Source organism: Geotrypetes seraphini, chromosome 18, assembly GCF_902459505.1.
Source record: "Geotrypetes seraphini chromosome 18, aGeoSer1.1, whole genome shotgun sequence".
Taxonomy (NCBI): Eukaryota; Metazoa; Chordata; class Amphibia; order Gymnophiona; family Dermophiidae; genus Geotrypetes; species Geotrypetes seraphini.
In genome coordinates this window covers 18,704,587-18,726,125 of record NC_047101.1, presented here as the reverse complement: position 1 = coordinate 18,726,125, position 21,539 = coordinate 18,704,587, and the positions used below count along the sequence as shown (strand labels likewise).

The following is a 21,539-nucleotide window of genomic DNA, read 5'->3' as shown; positions in this document are numbered from 1 at the left end:
CGTCCCTCTTCCTTGCTCCCCCGGTCCAATAGCACCTCTTTCCTGCTCCCCGTCCCTCTTGCTCTCCTGGCCCAGTAGCACCTCTTCCCTGCTCCAGCAGCACCCCTTACCTGTTTCCCCGGTCCAGTATGCAGCGTTGTGAGCATCGCGGCCGGCTTTTGCGAACCTCGTAGGCCGCTCTGCCCCTCATAAGTGCGTTCCCTCTGATGCGATCGCGTACGTCAGAGGAAACGTTCTACTGAGGTGCTGTGCGGCCTGCGAAGTTTAGTAGGGCCGGCCACGATCCTCACTGGAGCAGCGCCCGACCCTCAGCGACTTGAAGCCCTCCTCCCGGCAGCCGCCGCCAGCACCGCTCCTCACTGCCTCCTCAAGCCGCCAAATATGGCTGGCTTCCTCCAGCGGTTGATGAGTGAGGGCAGGAGGAGGGGAGTGGCCAGAATGTTCCCTGCCGCTGGGTTCTAAAATGGAACACGGCCACGGATCACACACCACAGCGGCAGGGATCACGCTGTTTTCAAAGCGCATGCGCCGGTAAGCTTTTATTATATAGGATGACTAAAACAATGTGGGTGCTGGACAGACGACTAGGGGGAGTAAGAGTCCAAGTGTAGGCTAAAAGCTTACCTTTTAAGTGCTTCTCAATCTTTTTCTGGCTGTGACCCTATCATAGTGGCCAAATAAAATTGTGTGACCCCCCTGAAGGTGCAGAATAATAATGCACCTATGGAGAGCCCACCTAGGTTGTGACCCTATTGGGAAGCTCTGTTTTTTGAGGCTGCTTTTTAATAGGGTCAGAGATAGAGCATGATGAAGCAGCACAGCAAGATAAAAGGAAGAGAATCTGGAAGTGGAGCAGCAACGTATAGATTAAGGGAGACGAATGGCATTCCCAGGAAGGGGTGTAAGGAGAGTGAAGAAAGGAGAAACTGAGGAGTTTCAGAATGAATGCATTTGTAAGTCATTAAGAGGATGGAAATGGATAGGGAGTCAATGAAGTGAGTTAAATGCAAGTGTAGAAAAGGCATGCAGCAGAATTTTGAAGGGGAGAGAGAGTACAGTGGGAGAGTAGGTAAAATATGGGGAAAGGAGTAGGGGAGAGATGACAAGAGAAAAGGCTTAGGAAGAAAGGGAACAAAGCATATTAGGGGAGGCATGGGGCAAGTTTCCTCTGGCTTTAGCTTTTCATGTTTAATTGTGCTTTTTTTATTTTTGCTCAAGGGAAAAATTGTCAAACTTTTGTTTCTGAAGTGAGCCCCGATTACAATTTAGGAGTGCAGACAGTAACTACGCACCTTTTTAAATGCCTAGATAGTTTGCTGTAAATGCTGACACTAGACCTTGTAGCTGAACTACAAGCATTGGACTTCAACTTGACAGTTTTTTTTCTTTGAAGTCATATGTTTGCTGTAAGCATTGGCTTAATTAAATACAAGATCATATTTTCCTTAGCTCATTTACCCTCCCCCCTCTACAAAACTGCAAAAGCGGTTTTTAGCGCAGGCCGGCGCTGCTCCCTTACACTCATAGGAACTATGAGTGTCTGGTTTTGTCAAAGGAGGGTTAGCACTGAACTGATGAAGGGGAAAAAAGCTCCCAAAACCTAGTCACAAGTATGTTTTGTTAGGTAGAAATGTCATCACCTCAAAATTTTGACCTATTTTTATGTCTGTGCAATCTCTAAATAACATCAAGGAGAATAAAATGTAAGCAGGTGCTGCCGAAGCTTTGCTTCTAGCCTCTCTTTACATATCCAAATCTCCCTCGGTATTCACGGGGGTTAGGGGCAGAGCCGGACCGCGAAGTGTGAAAAATCGCGAATAACTTTGTGCCGGCTCTGACCCACCCCCGGACCTTACCTGGTAGTCTCCGCCTCAGATTGCCTCCTCCGATCACTTCCCTCCGTGTGTGTTGTGTATTTGCAGGGGCCAGTGCGGGCGCTTCGGTCTCCTCTTTCCCCTCTTCGGCGAAGATCATTCCTCTCTGGGCTGGGCAGCCTGTGCCAGCTTTACCTGGTGGCCTAGCGGGCTTTTGGGGCAGGAGCGATCTTGCTACGCTCCTGCCCCGTGCAGATCACCAATAGGAAAAGGCTACCGTAGTTTCTTGTGGCATAAAAACACTGAAGCGTAGATTTGTACACATTCTTCTCTTATAACATTTCACTATCCATTGTAGGGAGAAAAGACAGTTGCTTCACTAAGATTCCACCAGGGGTAGCAGTCGAGCTTTGGCTGAGCTGACTTGGAATTTTTATCCCTTATACTCCCACAAAATCTTTAAGATCCAGAGAAAAATCTTTACTTTTAGTCCCTTCACTAAAATTCGTTTATTCAAGGAGGGACGTGATTTTTTTCTGTTACAGCCCCTCAAATTTGGAACTCGCTCCCGATCAATATAAGAGAAGAAAAATTACTTAGTAAGTTTAAAGGTCTTTTTAAAAAACTGGCTTTTTAAGGACGCTTTTAACTGAATCATCTCAAAGGATACTTTACAGTGGACTTGTAGTGCTGGTAAGCAAAAATTAAGTGGGTAACCTCTTGTTTCATTACCTATCCCTTTTTATTTGTTTACGAATTGTATTTAATCCTTTATTTATTTATTTTTCCTTCCCTTTTTCACATGTATTGTCTGGTAAAATAGTACTAACTTTAATTATTATGACTTTTTTTGGTTTTTAACCCAATTTTATAACTAAGGAGTCCTTTTATCAAGCCGCGCTAGCGGGGTTAGCGCGTTGGGACATTTCATCACGTGCTAACCCCCGCGGCCGGCTAAAAAAAAACTAATGCCCGCTCAATGCAGGCGTTAGCAGCTAGCGCGGCAGGCGGTTTAACGTGCGTTAAACACCCTACCGCAGCTTGATAAAAGGACCCCTAAGTATAAATCGCATTGGATTTGGATTTTGCGATCAAATCAAATATTTTAAATCAACTTGTTTTTGGAAATGTTAGGGATTTTATATTGTACTTGCCCTTTGAGAGCAAGATGTGCCAGCACATGTCTGCTGCATATAATGCAATACAGTCGTGATACAATATTCATGTGGTGCGTATTGCAGAGGAGGGCATTATTTTTGCAGTGGCAGCCCCACTTTTTCCACAGAACACTAACTATCCCGCTTCTTGGCTCTTGGTTCTGTTCCTCTCTGTTGCTTCAGCACCTGGATTCCCTTGCTGCTTTATTTTTTTGAATATTTTACTAGCACTTTGGAAGGGACTTCGGAGGGCTGAGGAGGGAGAACTAATACCCGTGGAGACATCATTGAACTTCTAGTGCTACACTGGCATATAGTGCCGCTCTGCCATAGGCAGGTCATCCAATCGGATAGATTTTGCTTGATCTGATGTATGATTTATTGTTTGTCCTTTAAGAACATAAGCAATGCCTCCGCTGGGTCAGACCTGAGGTCCATTGTGCCCAGCAGTCCGCTCACGCGGTGGCCCAACAGGCCCCTCTATCCTCTTTTCTATCAGGAAATTGTCCAATCCTTTCTTGAACCCCAGTACCGTACTCTGCTCTATTACGCCCTCTGGAAGCGCATTCCAGGTGTCCACCACACTTTGGGTAAAGAAGAACTTCCTAGCATTCGTTTTGAATCTGTCCCCTTTCAACTCTTTTGAATGCCCTCTTATTCTTTTATTATTCGAAAGTTTGAAGAATCTGTCCCTCTCTACTCTCTCTATGTCCTCCATGATCTTGTAAGTCTCTATCATATCCCTTTAAGTCTCCTCTTCTCCAGGGAAAAGAGTCCCAGTTTCTCCAATCTTTCTCTATCTAGCTCTCTCTCTCCCTTTCTCTATTTCTGTCTCTCTCCCTTTCTCTCTCTCTGTCTTTCTATCTCTCTCTATATATATTTCTCTCTGTCTCCCTTTCTTTCTCTCTTTCTGTCCCTCTCTACTCTCTCTATGCCCTTCATGATCTTGTAAGTCTCTATCGTATCCCCTCTAAGCCGTCAGAAGCAGCATTTGATTGTTCTCTTGTTCGGAGCCTAAGATGCTCACCCAAATATTCATAAAATTTAAGAATGACTTAAACCTTTTGAGTTTATGAAGATACATTCCAGCATCAAGGTCTGAACAGCTCCTGTGATGAATGGGAAGCTCCTCACAACCAATAATGCATATTGAATTTTTTAAAGTGTATCTCTTGTTCCTGATTTTATAGGTGATAAGAGTGCATTATGGTAATGACATACTTGTTAGTGTAGAATAAGCTTTTCTCTGAAATAGAAACAGAATAAAGTGAAATAGTGGATGTGGGTGAGTGGAGCTGCCTATTGAGAGAAGAAATAATCCATAAATCCGAGGAAGAGTAGTATATAATACTGTGTACGATTCCTCTTTATCAAAGTGCAGGAGGTGAAATTAATTTTTTGGTCTAAAGAAGTATGATCATGTGACTCCTTTCTACCGTGAGTTCCATTGGCTTCCACAGTTGCGTATGGTATTGCTCCAAACTATATGACCGATAGATTTCTCATAGCATTCCATAAACATGCATTGTTTAATTTTCTCTCTGCTCAAGGTTGTAAGAGAAAGAAATCCTTGGACCATACACTAGCATTTCAGGCTGCTTTCTATGACAGGGAATTTAGGCCACTGTTGCGTAGTGCTTGTTCTTACAAGCACTTTAGAACTCAGTTGATCACTCGAAACTGGAAGAACTGTGATCGTTTAAATTTTTCGTTCTTGTGGGCAAGTCGTTGCTCTAGTTATAGAAATGAAAGAATAAATGCTGAGAATTTGGGGCAAGGTAATATATCTAAATTGATATGGGGCCCATTGGCATCATATGTCACTTCATTATAATTGTTTGTTGACTGAGAGTCAGTTTTTTGTTTACTTTGGTACATATTCGGGGAAGGGTGGGAGGGGGTTATTTATGTTTTAAATTGATTTTTGAATATTCACACTTGGGATGGGTGGGAAGATATCAGTATTCAGAATAGGGTAAGGTTTTTATGGCAATATATGTTTTTGTGTTTATTGAATGATTATTGGATGGGTGGGTGGGTGGGGGAAAATGGTTGATTATGAACATGTGAAAGTTGAATGTGCTTTTGTCGTATCATTATATATTGCATTTGTTGTGTTGCACTGTTGAAGTTTTGAAAATTAATAATGAATTATAAAAAAAAAGAACTCAATTGAAAGCTCATCTTTTTTTCAAAATATTTAGCGAACTAATTTAAAAGTTATGTTATTTTTTAATCTTTTGTTCACCGCATTGAACTTACGGTTATGCGGTTTATAAGTACGATGCGATGTTATGTTCCAGTGACCTCATTTTCTTGGGGATAGTACAAACTCCTTTGAATGGTCACAGCTTTGAGAAAAACAGTTGAGATGCAAGTTAACACTGATGCCGAACAGTTTAGTTGGTCTGATGAAAAGCATCTAAATGGTAGAAAATGCTAGGTTTAAAAAAAAATTCTAATTTAGATGCTACTTACAGAGCAAAATATAAGAAAAAAAATAATTAGTGGCAATAAGAGCAGATTGCCATTAGAAGATAAAAAAAATGCTCTTCCTTTTAGGTGTATTTCAGCCAGATGAAGAAAGATTTGGCAAAGAAATCTGTTCCTGACCTTACTGACTTTCACTACAATGTGTATTCTTTGATACATGCTGAAATTAGTAAATAAAATAAATTAAATCATCTGATATACAATTGGTTCCTTCTTTATACTAGCTATATAATTCAAACAAAAACATTTTTCTCCAGATCCTTCTTCCTTCCCATCCTTCTCTTATCCATCCCTCCTTTTAATATCTATTTAGTTATTTAATCTAGTGTAATACAGAATCACTCCATTCTACAGGACCCCACAGAAAATCCATTTCACTCCATTCACCATTATTTTATAGCTAATGTTGTAGTGCAGCGTTTCCCAAGTCGGTTCTGTAGTACCCTCTTGGCCTGTCAGATTTTCAGGATATCCGTCAAATTCGTTCAGTGTCTAAATTCTTGTGTCCAAAGTCTCTGAACATACTAATTCACTCTTTGGTTATTTCGAAAATCGATTACTGTAATGCCCTATTTAAGGGATTGGCTCAAAAGGAAATTAGACGTCTGCAAATTATCCAGAATGCCTCAATTAAACTAATTATGAAAGCCAAGAAATTTGATCATGTGACCCCTTTACTTAAAAAAGCGCATTGGCTTTCAGTTGCTCATCGTATAATGTACAAATTAAGTCTGCTCACCTTTAAATCTCTGACATTTAAAATCCCAACTTTTATTTATAAAGTTTTGATTCCTTATACTTCATCTAGATTACTGAGGTTGAATGACCAATACTTATTGGTCATTCCCTCTCTTAAAATTATTAACACACGGCGGCAATCTATCTTTTCCGTTACAGCTCCTCAAACATGGAATGCCCTTCCAATTTATTTAAGAGAGGAAAAGAACTTGGAAAAATTTAAGAGCAAACTCAAGGGTTTTCTTTTTAAGAATGCATTCAATGACTAAATGAATTGCTTATGACTCTCATTTTCATCTGTATATCTTTTGATAGTTTTCCCTTTCCTATTGTTTTTAACCTTAATTGTTTTTCTTTATAATCAAATTGTATTTCCTCCCTAGCCTTTCCTTGTGTTTTATTATGTTTGTATAAGTTGGTTTTTTATTATGTTTAGTAGATTTAGTATTTTTGTTAGTTATGTTTGTTTCCCCTAACTCTGTAATTTTTATTAATTCGTACATCACTTAGAATTTGGAATAGGCGATTAATCAAATTTTATAATAAACTTGAATATGCATGAGATTAATTCACATTCACTGCATCCATTGTATGCAATTTTTTTGTATGCATTGTGGATATGCAGAAAACCTGACTGGCAAGGGGGGTACCCAGGACTGACTTGGGAAACCCTGTTGTAGTGGTTTCTTGCTTTACCTAGAAATTGTATACACTGCAACTTTCACTTTTCCCAACTCCACCCATTGCATTACCCTTACTCCTTTTCCAAGTTCTAAGCAGCACATGCATTTTTACCCTCGACCAAGATGTAGTGCAGTCGGTTTATAAAGTATTAACTGGAGCTGCACCGCTTGATGTGAAAAAGAACATTGCTGCTTTCCCAAGAGTGTGTGGCGCAGTGGTTAAAGCTACAGCCTCGGCACCCAGAGGTTGTGGGTTCAAACCTACGCTGCTCCTTGCCACCCTGGACAAGTCACTTAATCCCCCCATTGCCCCAGGTACATTAGATAGATTCTGAGCCCGCTGGGACAGACAGAGGAAAATGCTAGAGTACCTGAATAAATTCATGTAAATCGTTCTGAGCTCCCCTGGGAGAACGGTATAGAAAATTGAATGAAAGAATGAATAAATGTTGGAAGGAACAGGCGAGAAGAGTCACTACTTGTAGGGGTGGGTGGAGGTACCCTGCCACTGCAGCTGTCGGCAGAATAATTTTCATGTATGTCTTCAGAAGTGGGCTAACCTCTTTGAATGCCATTTAGCCCAAAGCTGGTAGTTGTGGCGTTACTGATGATATCTATCATCCTGGAGAGTCTTAGCGATCCTTTTTTAAATACTGGCTCTAAAGTGGAAACCAATGATTAGTCCTGCTACCACAGAGATAGCTGAGAGGAGAAATTAAATTCTCTTAGTTGTTTGTCAAATGTGGATTGATGTTCCTTTTCCATTTCTTCCACAGGTCCTTTTAGAAGCCCAGGATATGGCCGTGAAAAATTTCAATGTTGAATATAAATCAAATTTATATATAGGTATGGCTTTTAAATACTAATTTTAGTACAAGAAATTGTCTTTGGATGTAATCAAATCCATTTTTTTCCTTGACATCTATGTGCCATCTCTGAAACATGGTTAGTAGCAAGTCTTGGCAGCACAGTTTGTTAAGGTACATATCTTAATAAAAAGAAACATAATTCTTAGTTCTGTAGCATGGGGCTCCTTAACTGTTCTGTGAGTAGAATATCTGCTTTTTAACAGCTTTAGCGATGATCACATTTGCTGACCCGATGCAGAAAACGGCTCACCACCTGCTTTTCTGCACGATCGCGCGTTCCCCGATCCGACCATGCAAATAGGCTGATTAATATTAAAATTCCATGTAAACAAGTAGAGCGATTGATGCTGTAGCATGGCTTCCCCATGCACTTAAAGTGATCGCTTGTCAGCGATCCAAAAAAAGCGACTGGTCAAGACCAGTTGAGTACCTGTCTAACCCTTTTAAAAAAAAAATGGGCACAGATGCTGTGCATGTTATACATGCACAATATTTGCCCCATTAGAAAAAAAAAGAATAAAAGCAACCCCCTCCCCCCCTGCTGATGACAGCCCTCCCTAACAAACCAGCACTGGGAACTGACACACTTCCCTCCCCCACCCCGCAGCAATGCAACGGCAGGAAGGATGCCACCAAAGGCCCACTCCCGTGCAAAGTGCCCCCCAAACATCCCCTGTCTTCCCCCCCCAAAAAAGGCAAGAGGGTTTCTCACTCTTTCCTGACACCACAGGTCCCCTGAAACCCCACCTCCACCCTCCGAATTCCCCCCATTACCTTTTCAGAGAAGTTGGAGCAGGAGGGAAGCTCAGTCCATCCATCTCGTAGGCCCACTAGTACAATGGCGGGCCTTTCTCTCCCCAGTGCATCATGTGATGCAGAGGGAGGGACCTCTCCCTCTGTATCCTGGGATACAGTCAAGCCAATCAGGGCAGTAGACTCCTCCCCCTTGTATCCTGGAATACAGAGGGAGGAGCCTAAGGCCCAGGTTGGCCTTGAGAGGGGCCTTAGGCATCTGAGCAAATCAGGGTTGCATGATGCACTGGAGAGGGAAAGGCCCGTCGTTTTGGACTGAGCTTTCCTCCTGCTCCAACTTCTCTGAAAAGGTAACGGGGAGGGGAAAGTTTGGGGGGGGGTCAGAGGGTGGTGGTTGGGGTTTCGGGGGAAAAGAGGGAGTGGGCATCCCTCCTGCCTTTTTGAGGGGGAAATGGGGAGGGGATTATTTTTTTAGAGGGGTGTGCCTGGGTCTTCAGTGGCAGGAGGGAAGGGCATCCTTCCTGCTATTTCACTGCTGTGAGAGGAGGAGTCACCATGGCAGGAGAGAGTGGGCATAATTTCTGCCATTTTTCCCACATGGGGGCGGTGGGTCTACGTGGCAGGAGGATATGGGCATCTGTCCTGCCGTTTTGCTGCCCTGGAGGGGGGAGAGGTCAGCATGGCAGGAGGGAGGGGCCATCTTTCCTGCCATTTTTGTCTCACACAGGGGGGAGGTGGCCAATGTAATGGCCACCCCTCCTGCCGATTTTCACTAACGCGGAAGTGGGGGTTTCCTGGTGCTGCGTTTGTTGGGGTTTGTTGGGGAGGGCAGCCATTGAGGGGTTTAATGAGGCCGATATGGGCATGTGTAACATGAACAGCATCTGTTCCCATTTAAACAAAGAGAAGAAAAAAAAGGTTTCCTCCCCTGAACAGCTCAGTGGCAGGAGGCTTTCCCCTGCCTCTCAGCTGTTCGGGCTTCCCCTGCCAGCTGTGCGCATGTGTGAGAGTTGCTCTTACAGCGATCTATCAGATCGGAGAGTCAGGAATTAAGGTGAACATCTGCATGAATCATTTGCATGCAAACTTTTTAGTGCATCAATAGCTCTTTCTGAATTGGACAAAAAATCGGATTGGTACAGATCCACTGGTCTTACCGATCTTAGTGCATCTAGACCAGTGGTTCCCAACCCTGTCCTGGAGGAACACCAGGCCAATTGGGTTTTCAGGCTAGCCCTAATGAATATGCATGAAGCAAATTTGCATGCCTATCACTTCCATCATATGCAAATCTCTCTCATGCATATTCATTAGGGCTAGCCTGAAAACCCGATTGGCCTGGTGTTCCTCCAGGACAGGGTTGGGAATCACTGATCTAGACCTCAGACAGGAAAGTATAGTATCTCATTCTGACTAATACAAAGGCTATTTAAACTGCCTTCTAATATCTGAGAAATTCTGAATGAGTTCTTGCAAATGACTTGCACTCAAATTAGTGGCATCATTCAGGAGTCATCTGCTGGTGGCCAGTCACTGGCTAGGAAAGTTCAAGCCTCTCAGAGTTATTATGGTGACAGTAGGCAATGAACATAGCCTATAACAGTGGAGGGATTGAATACAGAATAGCTCATGCATGAAAGCAAATATAAAGAGGGCATTTTGGAGGAGCTGATTGACTAGATGGGTAAATTGAGCTGCTCAGGCTGAGGGCTAAGGAGATTTTGTAATATTCAAGTTAATAAATTGGCTTCTCAATGGTAGTTGCTAATGTTTTATCAGGCAAAATGACATGGTCTAAAACTTCTAAATGCCTCAGTAGCTTTAACTAAACAAAAGCATGCTGCAGTTTGTTGCTTCTTGATGGAAAATTACTTTAGTGTGTGAATGAAAACCTCTGGTTTATTTTGTTTTTCTCGTACCCTCTGCATAATTGTAAGCTTACTGTGATAACAGCTTTAGCAGTAAAAACTCCTTTTACGTTGTTTGAGTTTTGAAGATCACAAGGCAAATCGGTCTAGAGGAAAGCAACAGAAATGGTAAGGGGGGGGGGGTCTGTGCCAAAATACATACAAGAAGAGACTGGAAGACCTGAATATGTATACTCCGGAAGAGAGGAGGGACAGGGGAGATTGATACAAATGTTTAAATATTAGAAAGGTAAATATATAGGACCACATTTTTTCCAGTGAAGGAAAAATGGTAAAGTTAGAGGGCATACCTTGAGGTTGCAGGGAGGTTGATTTAGGAGTAATATTAGGAAATTCTTTTACACGTGGAGGTGGTAGAAAGGAAAACGGTGACAGAATTCAAAAAAGCATAGGATAAACATTGAAGATCTCTAATTAGAAAATGAATGGTATATATTGAAGAACTGAGGACGATACTGGGCAGACTTGCATGGTCTATGGCTCAGAAATATCAAATAAAAAAGACCATTTAATTTAATCATGAATTTATAATGCATGTAACTAATGGGCAGACAGAATGGACTGTCCAGGTCTTTATCTGCTGTCATTTACTATGTTTTTTTTTAAAATTCTTTATTCATTTTAAAACTGACAAACAAGTGATTAATATTAAAACATTACATTACTAATAAAATATACAGCACTTGACATTCTTATACATATAATCCATTAAAGTAGAAATTATAACCCTTTCCCCCCACCCAACAATTCTTCAACAGAAATCCAATCATTAAATAAAAATATTAATCATCCAATTTCCCCCTCTCCCCAATAAAATACATGTATCCATCAGAAAGGAAAACGATGTTCATTCATTACAATAATTCTCTAATGGCCCCCAGATCTTTATAAAGTTGTTATAATTACTTTCCTGTACAGCAATTGCTCTTTCCATTTTAAAAATGTGACAAAGTGAATTCCACCAAAAAGAATAATTAAGATTTGTATAATTTTTCCAATTAGCCGTAATGTGCTGAATTGCCACCCCTGTCATTATTAATAGAAGTTTGTTATTATAAGATGAAATTTGACTTTTTTTTCCTCATAGCCATGCCAAACAGAATAGTATCATAAGACAAAGCAACATGATTTTCAAGTAAACGGTTAACCTGCGTCCAAATTGAATTCCACAATAATTTAATACAGGGACAGTAAAAAAGTAAATGATTCAATGTCCCTACTTCCAGATTACAATGCCAGCATTTATTAGGCTTAGATCTATCTAACTTTTGCAAACGAACTGGGGTCCAAAAAGCTCTATGCAACAAAAAAAACCAAGATGCTTACATTGTACATCTCATTCTCCAAGACCAAATTTGTGGCCATTGAGATGCAGAAATTTGCTGCCTTATCTCAATACTCCAAATGTCTCTAAGACCATTTTTTGTTTTTTTTATTCACATATCCAGATAATAATTTATACCACAAAGCGGCTTGATGTCCCAGGAAATCCGATTGAAAGCAAACGAACTCCAGACTATATTGATGATTCAGATTTTTCCATTCTATGTTACTATGTTAATGCAATCTGAAAGTTTAGAAAAAGAGGAGTTGTTTTAGAACGTTAAATTGGTCAAAGGATTTGCTCAGATAAAAGTCCAGAAACACAACTAGAGGACGTGATAAAAATCTTTTGATTCCTTTTTATAAAGTACAGTTTTCTGATTTGTGTGACTGTGAGAAAAACCGTTAGGGGCTGATTGCAATGAAAAGAAACAATACACACAAACAGGAGATTTTACCTCCTCAAGGTAGAACAAAGAAAAGCAAAAGAGGTCACCTCTTTTGCTTTTCTTTGCTATGAAAAGAAACCATTTGAATGTAGCTGAATACACCAAGATTTGCTTTAAGTCACTATTGGGTGAGAAATTTACAAACTAGTGTCCCAAAATGGTGAAACATTCATCAAAAACAACAAATAGGACCACTTTATAAACTGCCTGAAGGAGCTCAGAACCATGAGATGGTGTAATGAACACTGCCAGGGTAAAACCCTGATTCGTGTTTCAAATGTCTATCATTGCTCACTTTTGGAGTTGTTTATAAAGTTGTTTCATATTGTGTAAAAAAAAAAATTTGAATAGAAGTGGAAAAGTGTTTCACTAATTCACAACAGCTTTCTTATAGTTTAAACTTTGAACTTAGTCTTTTTGAAAAAAAACTCAAGGTAAGTAATAAAAGTTATATTTGTGAAGAAGAATCTTATCTTGCTAAAGCCGGGTGTGACGTGTTTCGCCAAGATGGCTTCCTCAGAGAACCCGCTTCAACAAGTTGACAATCAAAAAGAGAACTGCATTCTGAAAAAAAGAAGAGAAAAAATGCTTGTTACTATTTAAAAAGTAAAAATGTAACAAATCAACTTACAGCGCTACTGGAAAGCTCTCCTGACTTCTCTAATATCCGGTTCATGTGACAACACTCATAGCTGTAGTCCCGACTTATCATCAAACTGAGCTGTCCTTCATTTGTGAAGGAACGCCCACCACTCCACTTCCCTGTTCAAACCGGTGGGGGTGACCGTTTGCCAATGGTATATCCATGATTGTTCCTTTTTCCATAGGCAAGCTGTGAAATTCCCCCCTCTTTTCAATTTTGGTGCTTCCAAGACCACAAACTTAAGGTCATCCAAGATATGTGACTGGGCATGCCAGTGTTGAGAAAGGGGAGCTCCCATGTCTCCCCTTCGGATTCTGCTTAGATGTTCTATAATCCGGACTTTTATAGACCTTGCTGTGTGACCAATGTAAAACAACTGACAAGAGCAGATGATCATATAAACAACTCCCTCAGTATTGCAATCTGTTTGATGTCTTAAGAGATGGTGATTTTTGCAAGGGCGGATGTTTAGTTTCTTGAACTTCCAAGGTGTGAGAACAAACACTGCACCTACCACAAGGATGGTGTCCCCCAGGATTTGATTGTTGGCTCTGGTCTATACTCAAAAATTGGTGGTGTTCATTATACCATCTCATGGTTCTGAGCTCCTTCAGGCAGTTTATAAAGTGGTTTCAAGTTTATACTGCTCCTGTTTGTTGTTGTTTTCGATGAATGTTACACCAAGATTTGGTCAGCAAAAAAAAGCTGAGTAAAAGGATCAATTTTAAGGCCACATGACAATTTTAAAACAAAAAATAATCTTCTGGATAATTCCACATATTGATTGACATGGAACAATTTAGACCCTATTTTCAGCATTTTAGTTCATATCATTTTTATTGACACTTTTTCTCAGAACAGTGAGCATCAATAATATCTGCCAACAGTGTGCTGAATAAGATCCAATCTTCAGACACGCATATTTTACAGTTTGCACAAATTAGAACACTTCCATCCTATAAGTTCACATAGAATTTTTCTTTTTTCAACCATCTTTATTTTCTCTTCTTTATTAATTTCCAGGTACTTTAGTTAGATTGTGAGCCTTCGGGACAGTAAGGGAATTTTTTAAGTACCTTCTTACTTCTCATTTATAATCTTAATGTATATTTTCTTCAAACCGCTTAGAACCTAAAGGATATAGCGGTATATAAGAAATAAATTACATTACATTACATTCTTGCCTCTCCATTTTTCCCTTTCCATTATGGGACTTCTCAACATTTATTTTAATTCACAAGAAATAACAGTTCATAAAGGCTTTGAGTGCCTTTCTTGTAGTCATCATCCCCATAATGAATTAAGCAAACTAGGCAGCTATAAGGAAGATCTCACAGGCACCCTAACACTAGGTATTAAGAACATGATGGAAAATTAGGCAAAAAATATTATAAAGTCTTTGTATTGCTCCATGGTTTGACCTCAACTAGAGCAATGCATTTAATTCTAGTTGCTGTATCTCAAAAAAGATAGAGCAGAATTAGAAAAGATTCAAAGAAGGGTGACCAAAATGATAAAGGGGATGACACGCCTCTCATATGAGGTCTTGTCAGCTTGGAAAAGAGATGGCTAAGGGGAGATAGATGGAGGTTGACAAAATCTTGAGTGGTGTAGGACAGGTAAAAGTACAGAGACTAGAGGACACTCAATGACGTGACATGCTAATACTTTTAAAATGAATAGGAAGAATTTATTTTTCTCTCAATTAAGCTCTGGAATTTGTTGCCAGAAGATGTCACAGCGGTTAGCATATCTGGGTTTAAAAACAGGTTTGGACAAATGGACATGGGGGAAGCCAGTGCTTACCCTGGATCAGGAGCATGGAATGTTTTACTATTTGGGTATACCAGGTGATTGTGACCTGGATTAGCCACTGTTGGAAGCAGAACACTGGGCTAGATGGGCCACCATAAGAATTGCCACTGCTGGGTCAGACCAGTGGTCCATCGTGCCCAGCAGTCCACTCACACGGCAGCCCCTAGGTCAAAGACCAGTGCCCTATTTGAGTCTAGCCTTACCTGCGTTCAGCAAGAACATGTCTAACCTCGTCTACCAAGGGCCAGCATGGTAAATGTTGCAATGCTCTACTGCGGCTTTGTAAAAGGAGCCCTAAGTTTGCACCCGAGGTAATGAAGAATTAAGCAATTTGCCCACGATCACAAGAAAGAGCAGTAGTGGGATTTGAACCCAGGCTTCATTGGTTATAGTTATGGTTTTCTTTATTTAATATCCCACCTTTCATCCGCCAATAACAGCGGTTGTACAATCCATTGAATAGTAAGCAGGTAGTTTCCCTATCTGTCCCAACGGGGACCTCAGCCCACTACTCTTCCTTGTATGATGGTGATGTGCTCCACTGAGAATTCTTTGATTAGAGATACAGATAAAAATAGAATTCGTCATAAAAAGAGGTTTTTCCATGAGCAAAAGAGGAAGCCATAAGGTCAAGATGCAGACATGTTCTGAAGAGACTAGCTATTGCTTTACTGTCCGACGCTCGTGCTTTCTGTAGTACCTTTTGCCTAGGATTTTCATCATTCTTAGTACTGCCTATGTTGGGTGACATGGAGTTACTGCAACTTAACCTGCCAGTTGGTGTAAACTATATTTTTGCCTGGGAGCTGAAAATAACATTGTCCTGGTTTTTGCAAGCTGTTTTAGTTTATGTGGATCATTTGAGCTGGAGTTGAAGGCTCATTCACCTATATTGTAAGATTGGGCAGCATTCTTAAAAACCATAAGCCGAGACTGGCATTTAGATGGGAAACTTGTCTGTATGCTGATATTCCCCAACACAAAATCACCATTTGTCATGAGTATGTCCTTTTTTTTTTTTTTTTTTTCAGTGACAAAGTGAAAATTGCTTTTCTTGTGTCCTTTTAAGAAATAACGTGTGTTCATTTTTTCCCCTTGTAGCCGAGTCCTTTTCAGGGAAAGGTAAATACTTGAAACGAATCCGGTATCACGGCCGTGGCATGTTTGGTATTATGGACAAAGTGAAGTGTCATTACTTTGTGAAGCTGGTGGAAGGTCCTCCACCTCCTATGGAGCCACCTAAGTCCGGCTTTGACCTTGCTAAGGAATACGTACAGCAGCTGTGCAATCGCACCATTGTCCATGGACTCTGATCTCCTAAACTGTTTGTATTCATATAATGTACATATGTCTGTCATAGTTTTTAAAGCCATACAAATGAAAACGTTAAAATGGTTTTGTGTTGCATATTCAGTTTATTTGCACAGCGTATATCTTTTTGGCAGGACCCTCCTTTTTTGTTTTCACCGAAATAATGAAAACTGATTTTATAGACTAGTATACTTTTCCTCCAGACAGTAGTTTACTGTTAGGTGGTTCTGTTTTCCCCCGTATTTGTCATGACTGTCACATCACTGACTTCTGACAATACACTTAAGCTCCTGCCTTCCATCCTCGCTTCTAGTTTGCCAGAGGGAAATCCTGAGGGAGATGCCCAAGGAAATATTGACACGCGGTATGAACTGTTGGTGTTTTTAAAATGGAAAAAGAAAAAGCAGAAAGCATTGAATTGCTGCTTTCGTTTTGGGTTTTTTTTTCTTTTTAAATCCATTTCATCTGTATGACTTTTGCTTAATTGTGTGCTGATCCTGCAGTTTCTTATTTCCAGAATGTCTGATACAGGTGGGTCAGCAAACATGAGAGCGGTTTAAGAGAGAAAAATGCATCATAAAAAAGAAAATCCCATAGGATACCTCTAGAAATTACTAAATAAACTTCAGTGTGTGCAGGATTGGAACTCTCATTGTCTAGGATACTTCTTTGTATATGTCCTGAAGAGGACATCAGGCTACAGGATATTTCTTAGTGAACAGACAGAAGCAAAAGGATAAACTGTCCTTTTATGTAAGTGATCCTAGGGAGGAGGTGGCTGGTGAGAATAGATGGGGAGCAACCGAGCATAAGAAATTGTACTATATTGAATCCAGTGGGTTGCTAGATTTGAAGCAGCAGGTTTTAAAAAAGAATGATTGTATCATGCAAATCTGATTTCTTTGACTGGCATTTTTTGGTAAAGCTTTTTGACATACAAATTAAGTAAACAACTTATGGTTGACCCCAGGATAGTTGTTTTATTGCTTATTTTCTAAAACTAGGCAACAGTAATGGTATATGGAATTAGCACTGACAAAGTGGGGTTATGCGATATGTAGGCCAAGGGGAGCATGGTGTGTAACAATTCTAAAGGGAAGGTGCTGTAACTTTCTAGCACATAACTCTAGTAAAGAGGGATTAGGGGGCCCCTTTTTTCACCCATGCAAGGAGTCTCTACCCTCCTGATGAGCAACCAGGGCCAAAGAAGGGCACTGGATCCTTTACTGAAGGTGGGGGAAGAATAGAAGAACGGTGGAGAGCCTGTGTCTTATACAGTCCCAACAAGGTCAAAGGAGAATAACAGAGGGAGCCAGAAGAAGGACACGGAGAAGACTTACAAATCATAGTCCAGGATTCAGATTCCCTGCAGAAACTGTTTTTGTTTTCAGCTCTACCTCTGTGCTAGCCTTTTGATCATGAAGAAATCACAACAATAAATTGCCAAGGAAGATCCAAGAGGGCATCTCGATAAGACATACCTGTGGTTTCTCTGGGGTGTATGTCTTGCTGTTTTGGCTTCTTTTGCTCAATGGAAGTATGGGAGAAAGGGAAAATTCGAGTTGGTCCAACTGCAGCCGGATCAACCCCTGTCATGAAGCAGACCACGCTTGAGAATTTTCAGGATGCCAAGGTTTCCAGCGCTTTCATTTTTCCTGCTGGTCCAGCGGAAGAGTTCATTGGCAACAGTGCAGAGGGAGCCTCTCTGAACCCTGTCAATAGGGTGGCGCCTCAGTGGCCCAAAATTGCTTCTGTGGCAGGGGGGCAAAGTTGAAGCTCTACAGAAATCACATTTAGCTCAGCTTTGCCAGTGGGATCACCTCTCACAGTGGAATAAGAGCATCAAGAACGGTAGAAAGCTTTAATGCTTTAACATTACAAGTCAATGGATCACAGAGGGAGATAATGCCTAGGATTTATAGTTGAGAGAAATCCAGAAACTAGCCACCATTACCTTGGAGGTGCTTTGGGAAGCCAAACGTGAGTTTAATATGTCAAATGTTTGTGTCTGATTTTGTTAGTTAAAAGATTTAGTTCTGATTCAAGGTCAAAGATTGGATCATCAAGCTACAAAAATTTAAACCTTAAACTCCAAAATGAATGAGGTTCAAGTATTGAATACTGCATTTATTAAAAAGATAAACTTTGACACGCAAGATGGAACACTTGGAAAATCAAGTCAGAGGGAACAATCTAAGATTTTTGGATTCCCCCATTTCCTCCCCCACCCCTAATATCTCCTATGGGCATGACAAGGAGATACTTTATGCAAGTATTAAAGATTCCAGAAAACACTCTACCACCATTGATGAAAACGTATTACCGGTAGCTATCTTTAGGAGGAGTTATCTGGGAAAAGGATAGAGCTAATATGGCAAGAATAAACCTCAGTTTCTAGAATCCTCTTTGAAAGTAGTCACCCAGCGGGTGATTTTGGTAGCTACCTTTGTTCTGGAAATAAAACTTGAAATATATCCCATGTATCCTGAAAATTTGACCTGTTGATGGCTCTTAACAACTGCCAATGAAGACCAAGGCTTTAGCTAGAGATTGGATATTGATGTTACAAGATGACTGGGAGTCTTTCTTCAAGGCTCTGTGAATGGCTGAACGCTGCTTCTACAACAGGGGCACACCAAGTCCAATGGTCCAATTATTGGTGCCATTTGGTCTTGCTAAACAATTAAGTTGTGCATGTAAATCGACTGTGTACATTGATTTGCGCACACAACTTGTGGTGCTATATACAGAATTTGAGGGTTAATGTGCTATGAAGCATGCAGTTGCAATTACCAGAGACTCTACCCCCTACCCAAATTTCTTCTGCTTGCAGAAACTGTGCTGAAAAGGTAACTGAACAAGTTCTGCAATTGAAGTCTGTTACCCAGAACCAAGATTAGGAGTACCGTATTTTCACCCATATACCGCACACCCGTGTAAAACGCGCACACGGGTATAGCGCGCGGGGAACACAAATTTATGTTAAAAAAATGTAATATAGCTCACACACGCGTATACCGCGCATGCTAAAACCTCCTCCCGCCTACTCCGAACCGGCATCCTCCCCCCGCTCGCTTACAACTTTTTTTTTTCAATCTGACCCGGCATCCCCCCTGCGAACCGGCATCCCCACCCCCTCCCCCGCGATCCTACATCCCCCCCAGCACCGCAAAATATCTCTTACCCGATTGGGCACCGGCACCAGCACCAATGCACAAGATGTGCCAGTGCCCGAAGATCCTCCCTCGTTGGTTTGGGCTGGGCTGGGCGGTGCGGTGCGGGAGAGATCCTCCTTCTTCCTGCGCCGGGCTGGACTAGGCTTTGAGAATTTGCGCATGCTCAAAGCCTTCTGGTCTTGCTCTCTCCGAGATAATCTCAGAGAGAGCGAGACCAGAAGGCTTTGAGCATGCGCAAATGCTCAAAGCCTAGTCCAGCCCAGCGCAGGAAGAAGGAGAATCTCTCCTGCACCGCACCGCCCAGCCCAAACCAACGAGGGAGGATCTTTGGGCACTGGCACTGGCACGTCCTGTGCATTGGTGCTGGTGCCGGTGTCCAATCGGGTAAGAGATGTTTTGCGGTGCTGGGGGGGATGTAGGATCGCGGGGGAGGGGGGGGTGACGCGAGCAGGGGGGGGAGGATGCCGGTTCGCAGGAGGGATGCCGGGTCAGATTGAAAAAAAAAAGTTGTAAAACGCGCTTACACGTATAACGCGCACGGTTATGAACGGTTTGTAAAATCGTGTATAACGCACGCGTTATATGTGTGAAAATACGGTAGATTCTGCAACCATTTTAGAAAACTATGGCAGATTTTAAGTGTTTGTAGTAAAGATATGGACAACTTTACTTCAAATATGTATAAAAGATTGTTTGAAACCTATGCATTCTGCTTTCACAATGTATGTGTTTAATAAAAAGAAATCAAATGTACTGTGTATTTAGAATCGTATTTAATATCTGCAATATAGCAATGAATATGCATGAGAGAGGTTGGCATGTAAATCTATCTCGTGCATATTCATTGTGGATATCTAGAAAACCCAGTGGGACTTGGTGTGCCCCAAAGACAAACTCTACTCTACAGTAACCATGACAAATTTAGGTAGTAGAATGTAGATCTCTATATAGCAAGGTGTGGCCAGCACAATATTCATATTTTTATATAAATGAATTTGATACAATGCGACTAATGTTGCAGCTATTTTCAACCCAGTCCTCAGGGCACACCTAGTCCCATTTGGGTTTTGAGAATATCCACAATGAATATTCATGAGTTAGACACGAGTTAGATTTGTATGAATATTCATTGTTTATATCCTGAAAACCCAATGGGACTAGGTGTGCCCTGAAGACTGGGTTGCAAATAGCTGCTGTAGGGTGCAGTAAAATATATCAATTACGCATTCAGGTAGCATCTTTTTTGAGAGATGAAGGGTATTTTACTCTTGAAAGTTTGCATAAGTGTATTGAGTCTTTCCAGTAAACATGGCATTGCCTGAAACTTGTTAGTTGTCCTTTCCTTTATACCAGTATTTAATAATAGAGATTTGGGAAATCTTATTTCCATCCTCTTAAGTTGAAGGCTGAACACGAATTTGACTTTTTTCCTAACTGGTAACTCTATCCAGGGGCTACTGTTCTTGGAGACACCACATTGACATAAACCACCTGTAGCGATTACCATGGCAACCCTTCTTCTTCTTTTTTTATAGATCTTTAGGTTTAAACAATTTTTATTGATGCAAACATCATCAAATACAGTTGAAGACGCAAATGTTTACAATAATGATGCATCAAATACAATAATATAACAAACACATATAAATACTCTCTACATCCCCTCGCCAACCCCCCCCCCTTCCCCTCACCACCCATCTCATCAAAACACTAATCCTACTAAATAAATAAAAACCCAATTAGGATACCCAACTTAAAACCACACTTCGACCTTTAGGATGTAATGTTTGCAAATATGGATCCCAGATCTGCAAAAACATAATTTTTTGCTTCCTAGCCCTTCCAGCATCTCTAGCTTCCCAGATGGCCAACTGATGTAACTGGTTTCTCCAATGCCAAAACCTTGGTGGATCAGGGATCGTCCAATATTGATTTTTATAGATCTTTATTAGTTTTCAAAACTAATGCAAAGTGCCATAAATTGTACATACATTCGTTGCAAAATAAGCACTTAAATTCCAACGTAGCTTTCATCACAACTACAAACTGTTCGATTCACCAAGATGTGCAATGGGAAAAAGCTTCTATGAACCAAATTCTAAGTGACTTTAACGAAACCAGAGCTGCTTCTCTTCCTCTTCCAACTCCATTCTCTGTCTTGTCTACCTTGCAGCACCGTATGCTTATAACAAGCTGCCAGAATCCCTGTCTCTGGCTGTGTTCAGGGCCCAGTTAAAAGCCCACCTCTTCGAGAGTGCTTTCAGCTCCTAATTCATCTCACATTGGGTTCTGCATCCTCAACCCTATATGTCATGTCTGTCTTTCCAAGTCAGATTGTAAGCTCTTCTGAGCAGGGACCGTCTAATAAAAGTCAAATATACAGTGCT

At 41.1% G+C, this 21,539-nt stretch overlaps 1 protein-coding gene across 7 annotated transcripts in view; it reads left to right on the top strand.

Moving 5' to 3' along the window:
• The window catches only part of MRPL22 (mitochondrial ribosomal protein L22), a 147,721-nt gene that overhangs the window by 23,190 nt on the left and 102,992 nt on the right, over positions 1–21,539 (top strand). For 6 of the 7 annotated variants that reach the window (XR_004537507.1, XM_033927575.1, XM_033927580.1 and 3 more), the window contains exon 6: positions 7,662–7,731. Coding sequence is in view for 6 of the 7 variants with exons in the window: in XM_033927575.1 (XP_033783466.1) it covers positions 7,662–7,731 (70 nt within the window). In the remaining variant the exon portion in view is untranslated. Of the gene's footprint in view, positions 1–7,661; positions 7,732–15,766; positions 16,062–21,539 lie in introns of those variants that run through there. The other variant, XM_033927577.1, reaches the window with a different exon arrangement.